General features: G+C 44.3%; 1 protein-coding gene across 1 annotated transcript in view; it reads left to right on the top strand.

Moving 5' to 3' along the window:
* LOC132820052 (sodium- and chloride-dependent neutral and basic amino acid transporter B(0+)-like) overlaps window positions 1-12,810 on the top strand; it is a 43,547-nt gene that overhangs the window by 4,901 nt on the left and 25,836 nt on the right. The window contains exons 3-4 of the mRNA XM_060831970.1: window positions 6,436-6,589; window positions 8,331-8,462. Of these exons, the coding sequence (XP_060687953.1) occupies window positions 6,436-6,589; window positions 8,331-8,462 (286 nt within the window). The remainder of the gene's footprint in view (window positions 1-6,435; window positions 6,590-8,330; window positions 8,463-12,810) is intronic.

The following is a 12,810-nucleotide window of genomic DNA, read 5'->3' as shown; positions in this document are numbered from 1 at the left end:
GCAGAGGGTCTCAGTGTAACTGGAGCAGATGGGTCTTTGTGTAACTGGAGCAGAGGGTCTCGGTGTAACTGTAACTGACAGTCTCAGTGTAACCGCAGCAGAGGGTCTCAGTGTTACTGGAGCAGGGGGTCTCAGTGTACCTGGAGCAGAGGGTCTCAGTGTAACTGGAGCAGATGGTCTCAGTGTAACTGGATCAGAGAGTCTCAGTGTAACTGGAACAGAAGGGTCTCAGTATAACTCGAGCAGAAGAGTCCCAGTGTAACTGAGGCAGTGGGTCTCAGTGACACTGGAGCAAAGGGTCTCAGTGTACCTAGAGCAGAGGGTCCCAGTGTAACTGGAGCAGAGGGTCTCAGTGTAAGTCGAGCTGAGAGTCTCAGTTTAACTGGAGCAGACGGTCCCTGTGTAACTGGAGCAGAGTGTCTCGGTGTAACTGTAATTGACAGTCTCAGTGTAACTGGAGCAGAGGGTCTAAATGTTACTGGAGCAGAGAGTCTCAGTGTAGCTGGACCAGAAAGGTCTCAGCGTAACTGGTGCAGATGATCTCAGTGTAACTGGAGCAGAGGGTCTCAGTGTAACTGGACAAGAGTGTCTTGGTGAAACTGGGACGGAGAGTCTCAGATGTAACTGGAGCAGATGGTCTCAGTGTAACTGCAGAAGAGCGTCTCAGTGTAACTGGAGCAGAGTGTCTCGGTGTAACTGTAACTGACAATCTCAGTGTAACTGGAGCAGAGGGTCTCAATGTTACTGGAGCAAAGAGTCTCAGTGTAGCTGGACCAGAAAGGTCTCAGCGTAACTGGAGCAGATGATCTCAGTGTAACTGGAGCAGAGGGTCTCAGATGTAACTGGAGCAGACAGTCTCAGTGTAACAGGAGCAGAGGGTCTCAGTGTAGCTGGTCCAGAGGGTCTCTGCATAACTGGAGCAGACGATCTCAGTGTAACTGGAGCAGATGGTCTCAGTGACACTGGAGCAAAGGATCTTAGTGTAACTGGAGCAGAGGGTCCCAGTGTTAGTCGAGCAGAGAGTCTCAGTGTAACTGGAGCAGAGGTTCCCAGTGTAACTGGAGCAGAGGATCTCAGTGTAGCTGGAGCAGAGGATCTCAGTGTAATTAGAGCAGAGGGTATCTGTGTAACTGGAGCAGAGGGTTCAGTCTTACTGAAAAAAGAGTCTCAGTGTAACTGGAGCAGGGGGTCCCAGTGTAACTGAAGCAGAGGATCTCAGTGTAGCTGGAGTAGAGGGGCTCTGCATAACTGGAGCAGACGATCTCATTGTAACTGGAGCAGAGTGCCTCATTGTAACTGGAGCAGAGTGTCTCAGTGTAACTGGAGCAGAGGGTCTCAGTGTAACTGGAGCAGAGGGTCTCGGTGTAACTGTAACTGACAGTCTTAGTGTAACTGGAGCAGAGGGTCTCAGTGTTACGGGAGCAGAGTGTCTCAGTGTAACTGGAGCAGAGGGTCTCAGTGTTACGGGAGCAGAGTGTCTCAGTGTAACTGGAGCAGAGGGTCTCGGTATAACTCGAGCAGAAGGGTCCCAGTGTAGCTGAGGCAGAGGGTCTCAGTGACACTGGAACAAAGGGTCTCAGTGTACCTAGAGCAGAGGGTCTCAGTGTAACAGGAGCAGATGGTCTCAGTGTAACTGGAGCACAGGGTCTCAGTGTAACTGGATCAGAGAGTATCAGTGTAACTGGAACAGAAGGGTCTCAGTATAACTCGAGCAGAAGGCTCCCAATGTAACTGAGGCAAAGGGTCTCAGTGACACTGGAGCAAAGGGTCTCAGTGTAGCTGGACCAGAAAGGTCTCAGCGTAACTGGAGCAGACGTTGTCAGTGTAACTGGAGCAGAGGGTCTCAGTGTAACTGGACAACAATGTCTTGGTGTAACTGGACAAGAGTGTCTTGGTGTAACTGGAACAGAGAGTTCAGATGCAACTGGAGCAGATGTTCCCAGTGTAACTCGAGCAGAAGGGTCCCAGAGTAACTGAAGCAGAGGGTCTCAGTGACGCTGGAGCAAAGGATTTTAGTGTAACTGGAGCTGAGAGTCCCAGTGGAAGTCGAGCAGAGAGTCTCAATGTAACTAGATGGAGGTTCCCAGTGTAACTGGAGCAGAGGGTCTCTGTGTACCAGGAGCAGAGGGCCTCAGTCTTACTGAAAAAAAGAGTCTCAGTGTAACTGGAGCAGGGGGTCCCAGTGTAACTGAAGCAGAGGATCTCAGTGTAGCTGGAGTAGAGGGGCTCCGCATAACTGGAGCAGACGATCTCATTGTAACTGGAGCAGAGTGTCTCAGTCTAACTGGAGCAGAGGGTCTCAGTGTAACTGGAGCAGAGTGTCTTAGTGTAACTGGAGCAGAGGGTCTCAGTGTAACTGGAGCAGAGTGTCTCAGTGTAACTGGAGCAGAGGGTCTCTGTGCAACTGGAGCAGAGGGTCTTAGTGTAACTGGAAATGACAGTCTCAGTGTAACAGGAGCAGAGGGTCTCAGCATAACTGGTGCAGACGATCTCAGTGTAACTGGAGCATTGGGTCCCAGTGTAACTGAAGCAGAGGATCTCAGTGTAGCCGGAGCAGATGGTCTCAGTGTAGCTGGAGTAGAGGGGCTCCGCATAACTGGAGCAGACGATCTCATTGTAACTGGAGCAGAGGTTCTCAGTGTAACTGGAGCAGAGGGTCTCGGTGTAACTGTAACTGACAGTCTTAGTGTAACTGGAGCAGAGGGTCTCAGTGTAACTGGAGCAGACGGTCCTTGTGTAACTGGAGCAGAGGGTCTCATTGTAACTGGAGCAGAGGGTCCCAGTGAAAGTCGAGCAGAGAGTCTCAGTGTAACTGGAGCAGACGGTCCCTGTGTAACTGGAGAAGAGCGTCTCAGTGTAACTGGAGCAGAGAGTCTCAGTGTAGCTGGACCAGAAAGGTCTCAGCGTAACTGGAGCAGACGATCTCATTGTAACTGGAGCAGAGGGTCTCAGTGTAACTGGAGCAGAGGTTCTCAGTGTAACTGGACAAGAGTGTTTTGGTGTAACTGGGACAGAGAGTCTCAGATGTAACTGGTGCAGACATTCTCAGTGTAACTGGAGCAGACGATCTCAGTGACACTAGAGCAAAGGATCTTAGTGTAACTCGAGTAGAAGGGTCCCAGTGTAACTGGAGCAGAGTGTCTCAGTGTAACTGGAGCAGAGGGTCTCTGTGCAACTGGAGCAGAGGGTCTCAGTGTAACTGGAAATGACAGTCTCAGTGTAACTGGAGCAGAGGATCTCAGTCTTACTGAAACAGAGAGTCTCAGTGTAACTGGAGCAGGGGGTCCCAGTGTAACTGAAGCATAGGATCTCAGTGTAGCTGGAGGAGATGGTCTCAGTGTAGTTGGAGTAGAGGGGGTCCGCATAACTGGAGCAGACGATCTCATTGTAACTGGAGCAGAGTGTCTCAGTGTAATTGGAGCAGAGGGTCTCAGTGTAGCTGGAGCAGAGGGTCTCGGTGTAACTGTAACTGACAGTGTTAGTGTAACTGGAACAGAGGGTCTCAGTGTTACTGGCGCAGAGAGTCTTAGTATAACTGGAGCAGAGGGTCCCAGTGTAGCTGGTCCTGAGGGTCTCAGCGTAACTGGAGCAGACGATCTCAGTGTAACTGGAGCAGACGATCACAGTGTAACTGGAGCAGACGGTCTCAGTGTAACTGGAGCAGACGATCACAGTGTAACTGGAGCAGACGGTCTCAGTGTAACTCGAGCAGAAGGGTCCCAGTGTAACTGAAGCAGACAGTCTCAGTGACACTGGAGCAAAGGTTCTTAGTGTAACTGGACAAGAATGTCTTGGTGCAACTGGAACAGAGAGTCTCAGATGTAACTGGAGCAGACAGTCTCAGTGTAACTGGAGCAGACGGTCTCAGTGTAACTGGAGCAGAGGGTCTCAGTGTAACTGGAAATGACAGTCTCAGTGTAACTGGAGCAGAGGATCTCAGTCTTACTGAAACAGAGAGTCTCAGTGTAACTGGAGCAGGGGGTCCCAGTGTAACTGAAGCATAGGATCTCAGTGTAGCTGGAGGAGATGGTCTCAGTGTAGTTGGAGTAGAGGGGGTCCGCATAACTGGAGCAGACGATCTCATTGTAACTGGAGCAGAGTGTCTCAGTGTAATTGGAGCAGAGGGTCTCAGTGTAGCTGGAGCAGAGGGTCTCGGTGTAACTGTAACTGACAGTGTTAGTGTAACTGGAACAGAGGGTCTCAGTGTTACTGGCGCAGAGAGTCTTAGTATAACTGGAGCAGAGGGTCCCAGTGTAGCTGGTCCTGAGGGTCTCAGCGTAACTGGAGCAGACGATCTCAGTGTAACTGGAGCAGACGATCACAGTGTAACTGGAGCAGACGGTCTCAGTGTAACTGGAGCAGACGATCACAGTGTAACTGGAGCAGACGGTCTCAGTGTAACTCGAGCAGAAGGGTCCCAGTGTAACTGAAGCAGAGATTCTCAGTGACACTGGAGCAAAGGTTCTTAGTGTAACTGGACAAGAATGTCTTGGTGCAACTGGAACAGAGAGTCTCAGATGTAACTGGAGCAGACAGTCTCAGTGTAACTGGAGCGGACGGTCTCAGTGTAACTGGAGCAGAGAGTCTCAGTGTAACTGGAGCAGACAATCACAGTGTAACTGGAGCAGACGGTCTCAGTGTAACTCGAGCAGAAGGGTCCCAGTGTAACTGAAGCAGAGAGTCTCAGTGACACTGGAGCAAAGGTTCTTAGTGTAACTGGACAAGAATGTCTTGGTGTAACTGGAACAGAGAGTCTCAGATATAACTGGAGCAGACAGTCTCAGTGTAACAGGAGCAGATGGTCTCAGTGTAACTGGAACATTGAGACTCAGTGTAACTGGAGCAGCGCGTCTCCATATAACTGGACAAAAGTGTCTCGATGTAACTGGAACAGAGGGTCTCGGTGTAATTGGAGCTGAGGGTCTCAATGTAACTGGAGCAGAATGTCTCAGCGTAACTGGAGCAGAGAGTCTCAGTGTAACTCGAGCAGAAGCGTCCCAGTGTAACTGAAGCAGAGGGTCTCAGTGTAACTGGATCAGAGAGTCTCAGTGTAACTGGAGAAGAGGGTCTCAGTGTAGCTGGAGCTGATGGTTTCAGTGTAACTGGAGCAGACGGTCTCAGTTTAACTGGAGCTGTGGGTCTCAGTGTAATTTGAGCAAATGGTCTCAGTGGAACTGGAGCAGTGGGTCTCTATTAAACTGGTGCAGACAGTTTCAGTGTAACTGGAGAAGAGTGTCTAAGTGTAACTGGAGCAGAGAGTCTCCATTACACTGGTGCAGAAAATGTGTTGCTGGAAAAGCGCAGCAGGTCAGGCAGCATCCAAGGAGCAGGAGAGTCGACAGTGCTCCTTTAATGCCGCCTGACCTACTGCGCTTTTCCAGCAAGACATTTTCAGCTCTGATCTCCAGCACCTGCAGTCCTCACTTTCTCCTATTAAACTCGTGCAGACAGTCTCAGTGTAACTGGAGCAGAAGAGTCTCAGTGTGAGTGGAGCAGACAGTCTCAGTCAAAGTAACTGGAGCAGATGGTCCCAGTGTAACTGGAGTAGATGATTTTGATTTAATTGTAGCAGTGTCTCAATATAATCAAGATGTGTAGACTCAGTGCAATTGGAATAGTTAATCTTCATAGAATTGGGATCAAAGCAAAATTTCAAACTCTGATTTTAAAATGAACAACATTTAGTTGTTTGAAGTCCAAAGTTTAATAAATACATCGAGTATTGCTTCAGCCAAGTCCATGTTCGGTGGAATTCCACTCGGTGCTGTCCCATTGAAAGATTCACTTGGTGTCAAGCCAGTTATTGTTGTTCTTGCTGTAGAATAATTGCACTTTAATGCTGAGTATTCTGAAACTGGCATGCAAGCTAGCCTACAGAAAGTTTAGGTTCAATGGTTTCACCTATTCTTTCACCTTCGATGTAACATTGATGCATGAAACTTGAGCTATGCTCTCTTTTGATCACATGTGGAATAGTTATTGAGCTTTGTACTGTTCTTGGACTCTGTTTAAGAATGCAAGTCTTTAACCAGAGTTCTGTCCAAGTAAAACTTCTTTGTGTTAAATTCAAAACCCTCTTGAAACTGCAGAATAATCTTCAAAGATCCAAAGATGCACCAGCGAGAGTTAGCTTTAACTGGATTCTTAAAGAATGACCATGGAACACATCTTCCAGAAGATATGGTGAGTCTTTTTGTAAAATATGGGAATTCATTCATGTAAACACTTGAGAGGTGCTGATGATTTTCAGGAGTTTGTTTGTTGCGAGTTGAAGAGATTTTCTATTGGGGTCAATATCTCCACAAAGCATTGAGAATTTTTGTTAAATGTGGAACAATGCAATGTTTCTGTAGTGGGTGAAACCGTACTTTTATATTCAATTTCACTTGGACGAAGTTTGATTTCTGAGTTGGCCATTTCCTCTCTTTTCCCCAGGCTACCACCAATGAACATGTGGGTGAAAGTGACGAGAATGTGGAGCGAGGTAACTGGTCCTCGAAGGCTGACTATCTTCTCTCGATAATTGGTTATGCTGTGGGTCTGGGCAATGTCTGTCGATTTCCTTTCCTGGCTTACAGAAATGGAGGAGGTACTGTAAATAAATCCAAAATACAGGGCAAAGAACATTATCAGAAAATGTGCAAGAAAACACCTCTTTCTCAATCAATATCATGAGATCTTTCATACTTTCCAAGAGAGCAGGCAGGATATCAGTTCAAATTTTAACCTGATAAATGGAATAGTTAGAAAACCAAAAGAAAACTTGTTATTTACTTCATAAATAAACCTGATAAATATTACCTAGACAGATCTAGGTAATTATAGGTCACCATTTGTGTGCTAGTTAGTGTAACAGTTGAATATATACCATTCTTTTCTTCTTGACCATTCCCACAATCATGTTGAAGAGAATATTTGTGCCGTGGCAAGGCATCTGGAAAGTTCTTGTAAAGTAGTAGTGTCCATACCTTAAAGCCATACCTTGCTCTAGACATGTGTCATATACAATGACATACCTGAACAGGTTGATCAAAAGTATCTGTCCTGTGTGTTAGTATTTCCTGTGTACCAAATGATTTAACAGTATCCACAATTGGTTAACTTGTCCTTCAGGTTAAAACTGAGTTGGTAATTAAATAGAACAGGAATGTGGGATCTGAGTGAACAGAGGAAGGAATGGGGTATCTCCTTCACCATCAAAGTGAAGGATTGTGAAATAAACTGGGTAACATAGAAAGGGAATATTCATGTAAATATGTAGAGTCAAAACCAAAACAGGTACAGAAGAAATCAAGACATAAAAAGGATTGGATTAAGAAAGAGCAAAAGAAAGGACACAACAGAAAAGAATAATCATTATGATGGTTATAAGATGGTTCACATCAGAGCTGTGTCTTGAATTTCAGATGAATGAAGATCAAGTGACCTGTTCCAATCTTGTCCTGATTGGTTGGAATTTGGTTGGAGATTTAGTTGGAATGCCATGCTTCTAGGAATTCTTGTGCATGTCTCTGTGACAAGCCAAACAGAGACATGCATGAGAATTCCTAGAAGCATGGCATTCCAACCAGAATTCTATCAACAACCACATTGACTTGGATCCCATTTACCACCCCCTGAGAAAAAGAACATGAAATGACGTCCCAACAGGAAATGACAACACCAACCCAAGGAAACCCAAACATATAAATAGAAAGTGGGCTACACCACCAGGGCTTCATCTGAAGGCTCACTAGTGTGGTGACGAAACGTCTGAACACAAACCTTCCAGCTCAGCAGACAAACCTACATCCAGAACCTTAACCTAGCTACAAATCTTCTCAAAACTCACCAACACCATTTAGTTGTTGTGTCAGTATGAATTAGTTAGTTACATTCTTCAAACAAGATGCAGGGCAAAAAGTTGTTGCTGTAGCCATATTTCTTACATTGTTTGGGTGTTCAATAAAGCACTTAAATGATGACATTTAAATTTATTTCAGTGCGTTTAATGTATGAGTGGTGTAATCGTTCATAATTTTAATATAATTTTATTTTAACATTACCTTAATTTAAATACACATTCACCATTTCCCATTACTTGCTGAAATTGTTTGTCAATTTTTCTTACACATGATTGTTACCTGTGTTTTTTAACTCAACTGTTTCATCCAGTTATAAGTTTTTTGATGCTAGTCACACTGCAATCCAGTTTTCAGACTGAAGGTGTATCTTAAATAAAATAGGATTATTTTAATTATTGTAACAAGCAATCAAAAGACTGCATACATAAACCTGATCATTCCAACACTTGTACAATTGAATATCATTTTCTTTCCCATGTTTTCCAGGTGCATTTCTGATTCCCTATGTTCTCATGCTGACACTCGCTGGGATACCAATGTTTTTCTTGGAAACTTCCTTTGGGCAGTTTGTCAGCCTCGGACCCATTGCAGTGTGGAAAGCTGTGCCAATATTACAAGGTGACTATCTGTTGAACAAGTGTTATTTATGATAATAAATGGTATGCAATAACTAATAATTAAAGTTACATGCAATCTGATTGATAGTAGACTTTAAAAAGTCCAATGATTAGATAGAAGCAACGAGTGAATTGTTTTATTTTCTTATAGTTTTGGCCAGATGTCAGGAGAATGCTCAGTATTCCATTTTATTGTGAGCATGGTTTTATCATTTTTCCAAAGGAGTTGCTAATTAAGAGACTTGTTTTTGTTTTACACATTTGATTTTGATGCAACTGGTGACTCATCAGCCATTGAATGGAATTGCTGGAGATGGATAAATATTTTCCATTGATTTTAACAAATTTCTCTTGGTTGACTATGAATACATGGAACATAGAACAGTACAGCACAGTGCAGGCCTTTCAGCCCTTGATGTTGTGCCGACCTTTTATCTGACTCTTAGGATCAAACTAACCTGTATCCCCTTCAATTTACTATCATCAATGTGCCTATCCAAAATGTTCCTAATGTATCTAACTCTACTACCACCACCGACAGTGCATTTCATGCACTCACCATTCTGTGTGAAGAACCAACCTCTGACATCTCCCCTGAACCTTCCTCCAAACACCTTAAAGTTATGCCCCCTTGTGATAGCCATTTCCACCTTGGGAAAAGCTCTCTGACTAGAACAGTACAGGCTCTTTGAATTTTGCTGGCAAAGTAAATATTTTTTGGCCATCTCTCATTGGCAATCCCTGTTGCGTTAAGTTGGGAAGTATATTCAATATCAAGCTAGTGAGTACAAACCAATTGAGCTAAGCTAAATGGCACAGGGTTAATAGTCATTGGACTAGTTAGGTGTCTCAATCTTTGAGGGAGGGGAATGCAAGACCCACCAATGCAAGGCCCTTTAGAGGCCAAGAACATTACATAAAGACCGATGCATTGCACATGGTTACCTAAATCGTGGTCATCGTAATGCATCGGCTCCCTATGTGCTGTACAACTCCTTGCTTTCAACAATATTGATCACTTCATGCAACACCCAACACTTTTGTACACGGACATCAGTAAAAGAATAGGGATGTTGATCAAGAGAGGAATTGCTGTCACTGGATCCCATATACATCTTGTTCATTTCACTTCCATATGATGCATGAGACTCTCAACATAAACATTGACCCACAGGACATCCGGTATGGATGTGAACTTAGCCTCACAGGGGCACAGTCACATATGGGACTAGGCAGAGACTAAACAAACTGATATATTACAAATTCATTGGCGTTTATGTGAATGTAAGAATTTAAATACGGTGCAATGTTACCCATGACTTTAAAGTGACTTGCAAGGTTTCTTTTCCATTTCCTTCCCTCTGTATCATCAGTGTTGTCCCAGGTTCTGCAGCTGGGTGGAGGGGCCCTGCTCCAAAATGTGCTAATGTCTGCACTTACAGATGGGCTCATAGTCATAGGGATCTACAGCACAGGAAAAAAGCTCTTTGGCTCATTGTGTCTGCATTGGTCAAAAGTAGCCATAATCCTTGTTAATGCTAATTCTAGTGGTTAGCACTGCAGCCTCACAGTGCCAGGGAATCCAGTTTGATTTTACCATTGGGCGACTGTGTGGAGTTCTCTCCATGTCTGCGTGGGTATCCTTTGGGTGCTCTGGTGTCCTCCCACAGTCCAAAGATATGCCAGTTAAATGGATTGGCAATGCTAAATTGCCCTGTTGAGTTCAGGGATGTACTGGCACAGTGGATTAGCCATGGGGAATGCAGAATTACAGGATTAGGGTAGAGGAGTGGGTCTGGGAATGCTCTTTGGAGAGTTAGTGTCGACCTGATGGGCTGAATGACCTGTTTCCACAATGTAAGAATTCTAATCCCACTTTCTGCGCTATGACTCTATGACTTAGTCCATAGCCTTGTATCTTTTGGCACCACAAGTGCATATCTAAAAATTTCTTAAATATTATGAAGCGTTCTCCCTACAGGCAGTGAGTTCCAGAAACCTACCACCCTCTGAGTGAAATAGGTTTTTTCTCACATCTCCTCTATACTTTATCTCCCTTCTCTTAAGTCTATGCCCCTGGTCAATGATCCCTCCATCAAAGGGAAAAGTTTCTTCCTATCTGTGCCTTCATAATTTTATACATCTCAATCCTATTGCTTCTCAATTTCCTCTGTTCTAAGGAAAACAACTCTAGTCTGTCCACTCACTCTTCATAACTGAAACTCTCCAGCTGATGCAACATCTTGGTAAAACTCCTTTGTGCCCTCTCACGTGCTATCACATCTCTCCAACAATATGGATTCCAGAACTGCACACAATGCTATAACTGTGCCTATAACTGTTTTATACAGTTCCAGCGTAACCTCCCTGACCTTATACTCTATGCCTCAACTAATCAAGGCGAGAATACCAAATGCCAGCGTAACCAGTTTATCCACCTGTCCTGATGTCTTAAGGCTTTAGTGGGCATGTACAATAAAATCCCTCTGACCCTCAGTACTTGCCAGGGTCCTACCATTCATCTTGTATTCCCTGCCTTGTTTGGCCTGACAATTAATTCAAGACAATCAGTTGTTCTTGTGACATGGCTAACTTTCCCTTGTTAAAAGAGACATATATTTACATAGGACTCGTTCGCTGCAGACAGAGGGAATATGTTCAAGTTTTTTTGCATTACCCGGGAACTCAGAGAGCTCCTTATTTCTCCTTGTTGCTTTCTCCATGGCAGCACCTTGGTCAAGCAGAGATGAGTTGGCAACCAAGCATCACTGTTTTCTTTCTGTGCTCTAAACTGTTGTGATTGTTTGGAATTTGACATTCTTGTATTTGATCTGATAAGTAAAATATAGCAATGATTGTCAGCTTGTTCCTGTTTGCATCAAATGGTAAATAATGTTGACTGTTCAGGTTATTGAATGACAAATATTCATATGGACAGCTGACTCGGAGTTGAGAAACCCCTTCGAAAGCAACCTTGGAATGAGTTAAACCTTCAGTTAATGAGAAATGGAGTTATCCAAAATCAATTTTAGAAATCGTTTTCATGATTTTAAAAACATGACATTCACATTTTAAATGATGTCCAAAACAAGGTTTAAGATTTGAAGTGTTTATACTTATACTAGGTCTCACATGGCAATGCCCACACTATCAGCCGTTATAGAAGGTCAGTAATATTGCAGATATAATTTGTCTTTGAGCAACGGTGCCTGGTTAGATAATGATTAGGTTAATGTTGGGAGAAAGGAGATGATAGAAAGTGTTGTGTGAAATCTAAAGGCTGAGATAATACAAAGCAATTGGAGAAATGTGTGTTTTTAAGCATGACAGGAGGGCTAAAATGTCATAGGGCATTGAGACCATGTTTGGAATAGGAGACACCTGTGGAGGATTAGGAACAGTAACCTCAGGAGGCTTGTTAGTGTGCTTTTGGAATGTTGGAACTGCATTGGGAGAGAGAACAGAACATTGAAGTAGAAACGGCACATAAGGTTTCCAAAGTTTGAGTATGAGGAGAGACAAAAGGAGTACCATGTTAGTTGGGAGCTATCCCTAACAACACCCTGTCTTGACATTGCAGTAGTTTAAGAAGACAGCTCACCACACTTTCTCCAGGCTATTTAGGAATGCACAATGAATGCTGGCTTGGCCAGGGAAGCCAAAATCCCATGAATGATGAATAAAAATGCTGTATTATGGCTTGAGTCCATTTGAGTTAATAATGAGTCAGCTGCTGCAGTGAAGAAAGGGAAATAAATCTGTAGTGCAGATCCCGCTATCTTGTAAGTTCTCGTTTCCCTGTGTCCAAAGTTCTGTCGGTTAAAAATTAGTTTAGATTACTTACAGTGTGGAAACAGGCCCTTCGGCCCAACAAGTCCACACTGACCCGCAACCCACCCATGCATTTACCCCTTACCTAACACTACGGGCAATTTAGCATGGCCAATTCACCTGACCCACACATCTTTGGACTGTGGGAGGAAACCAGAGCAAACCCACACAGACACAGGGGGAACGTGCAAACTCCACACAGTCAGTCGCCTGAGTCGGGAATTGAACCCGGGTCTCAGGCGCTGTGAGGCAGCAGTGCTAACCACTGTGCCACCGTGCCACCCAAGTTCATTCATATGAAGACCTGTGGGCTGAAGCACATTACTCAAAGTTAGTGTCATCCTTGAATTGAAGGACAGGCAAAAGGTGATGGTAGGGAGTGCATCTTAGCTTTAATCACAAAACCAAATTTACCAAAAATTCGAGTTCAGGTTTAGAGATTAACCTGAGGTGGAAACAGTGGTGAGGGAATGGAGTTTGTGTTGGGAATCAAAGAAATGTAGATTTGGAGAGGGGCA

Source organism: Hemiscyllium ocellatum, chromosome 11 (genome assembly GCF_020745735.1).
Source record: "Hemiscyllium ocellatum isolate sHemOce1 chromosome 11, sHemOce1.pat.X.cur, whole genome shotgun sequence".
NCBI lineage: Eukaryota > Metazoa > Chordata > Chondrichthyes > Orectolobiformes > Hemiscylliidae > Hemiscyllium > Hemiscyllium ocellatum.
This window is presented reverse-complemented; position numbering and strand designations above follow the sequence as displayed.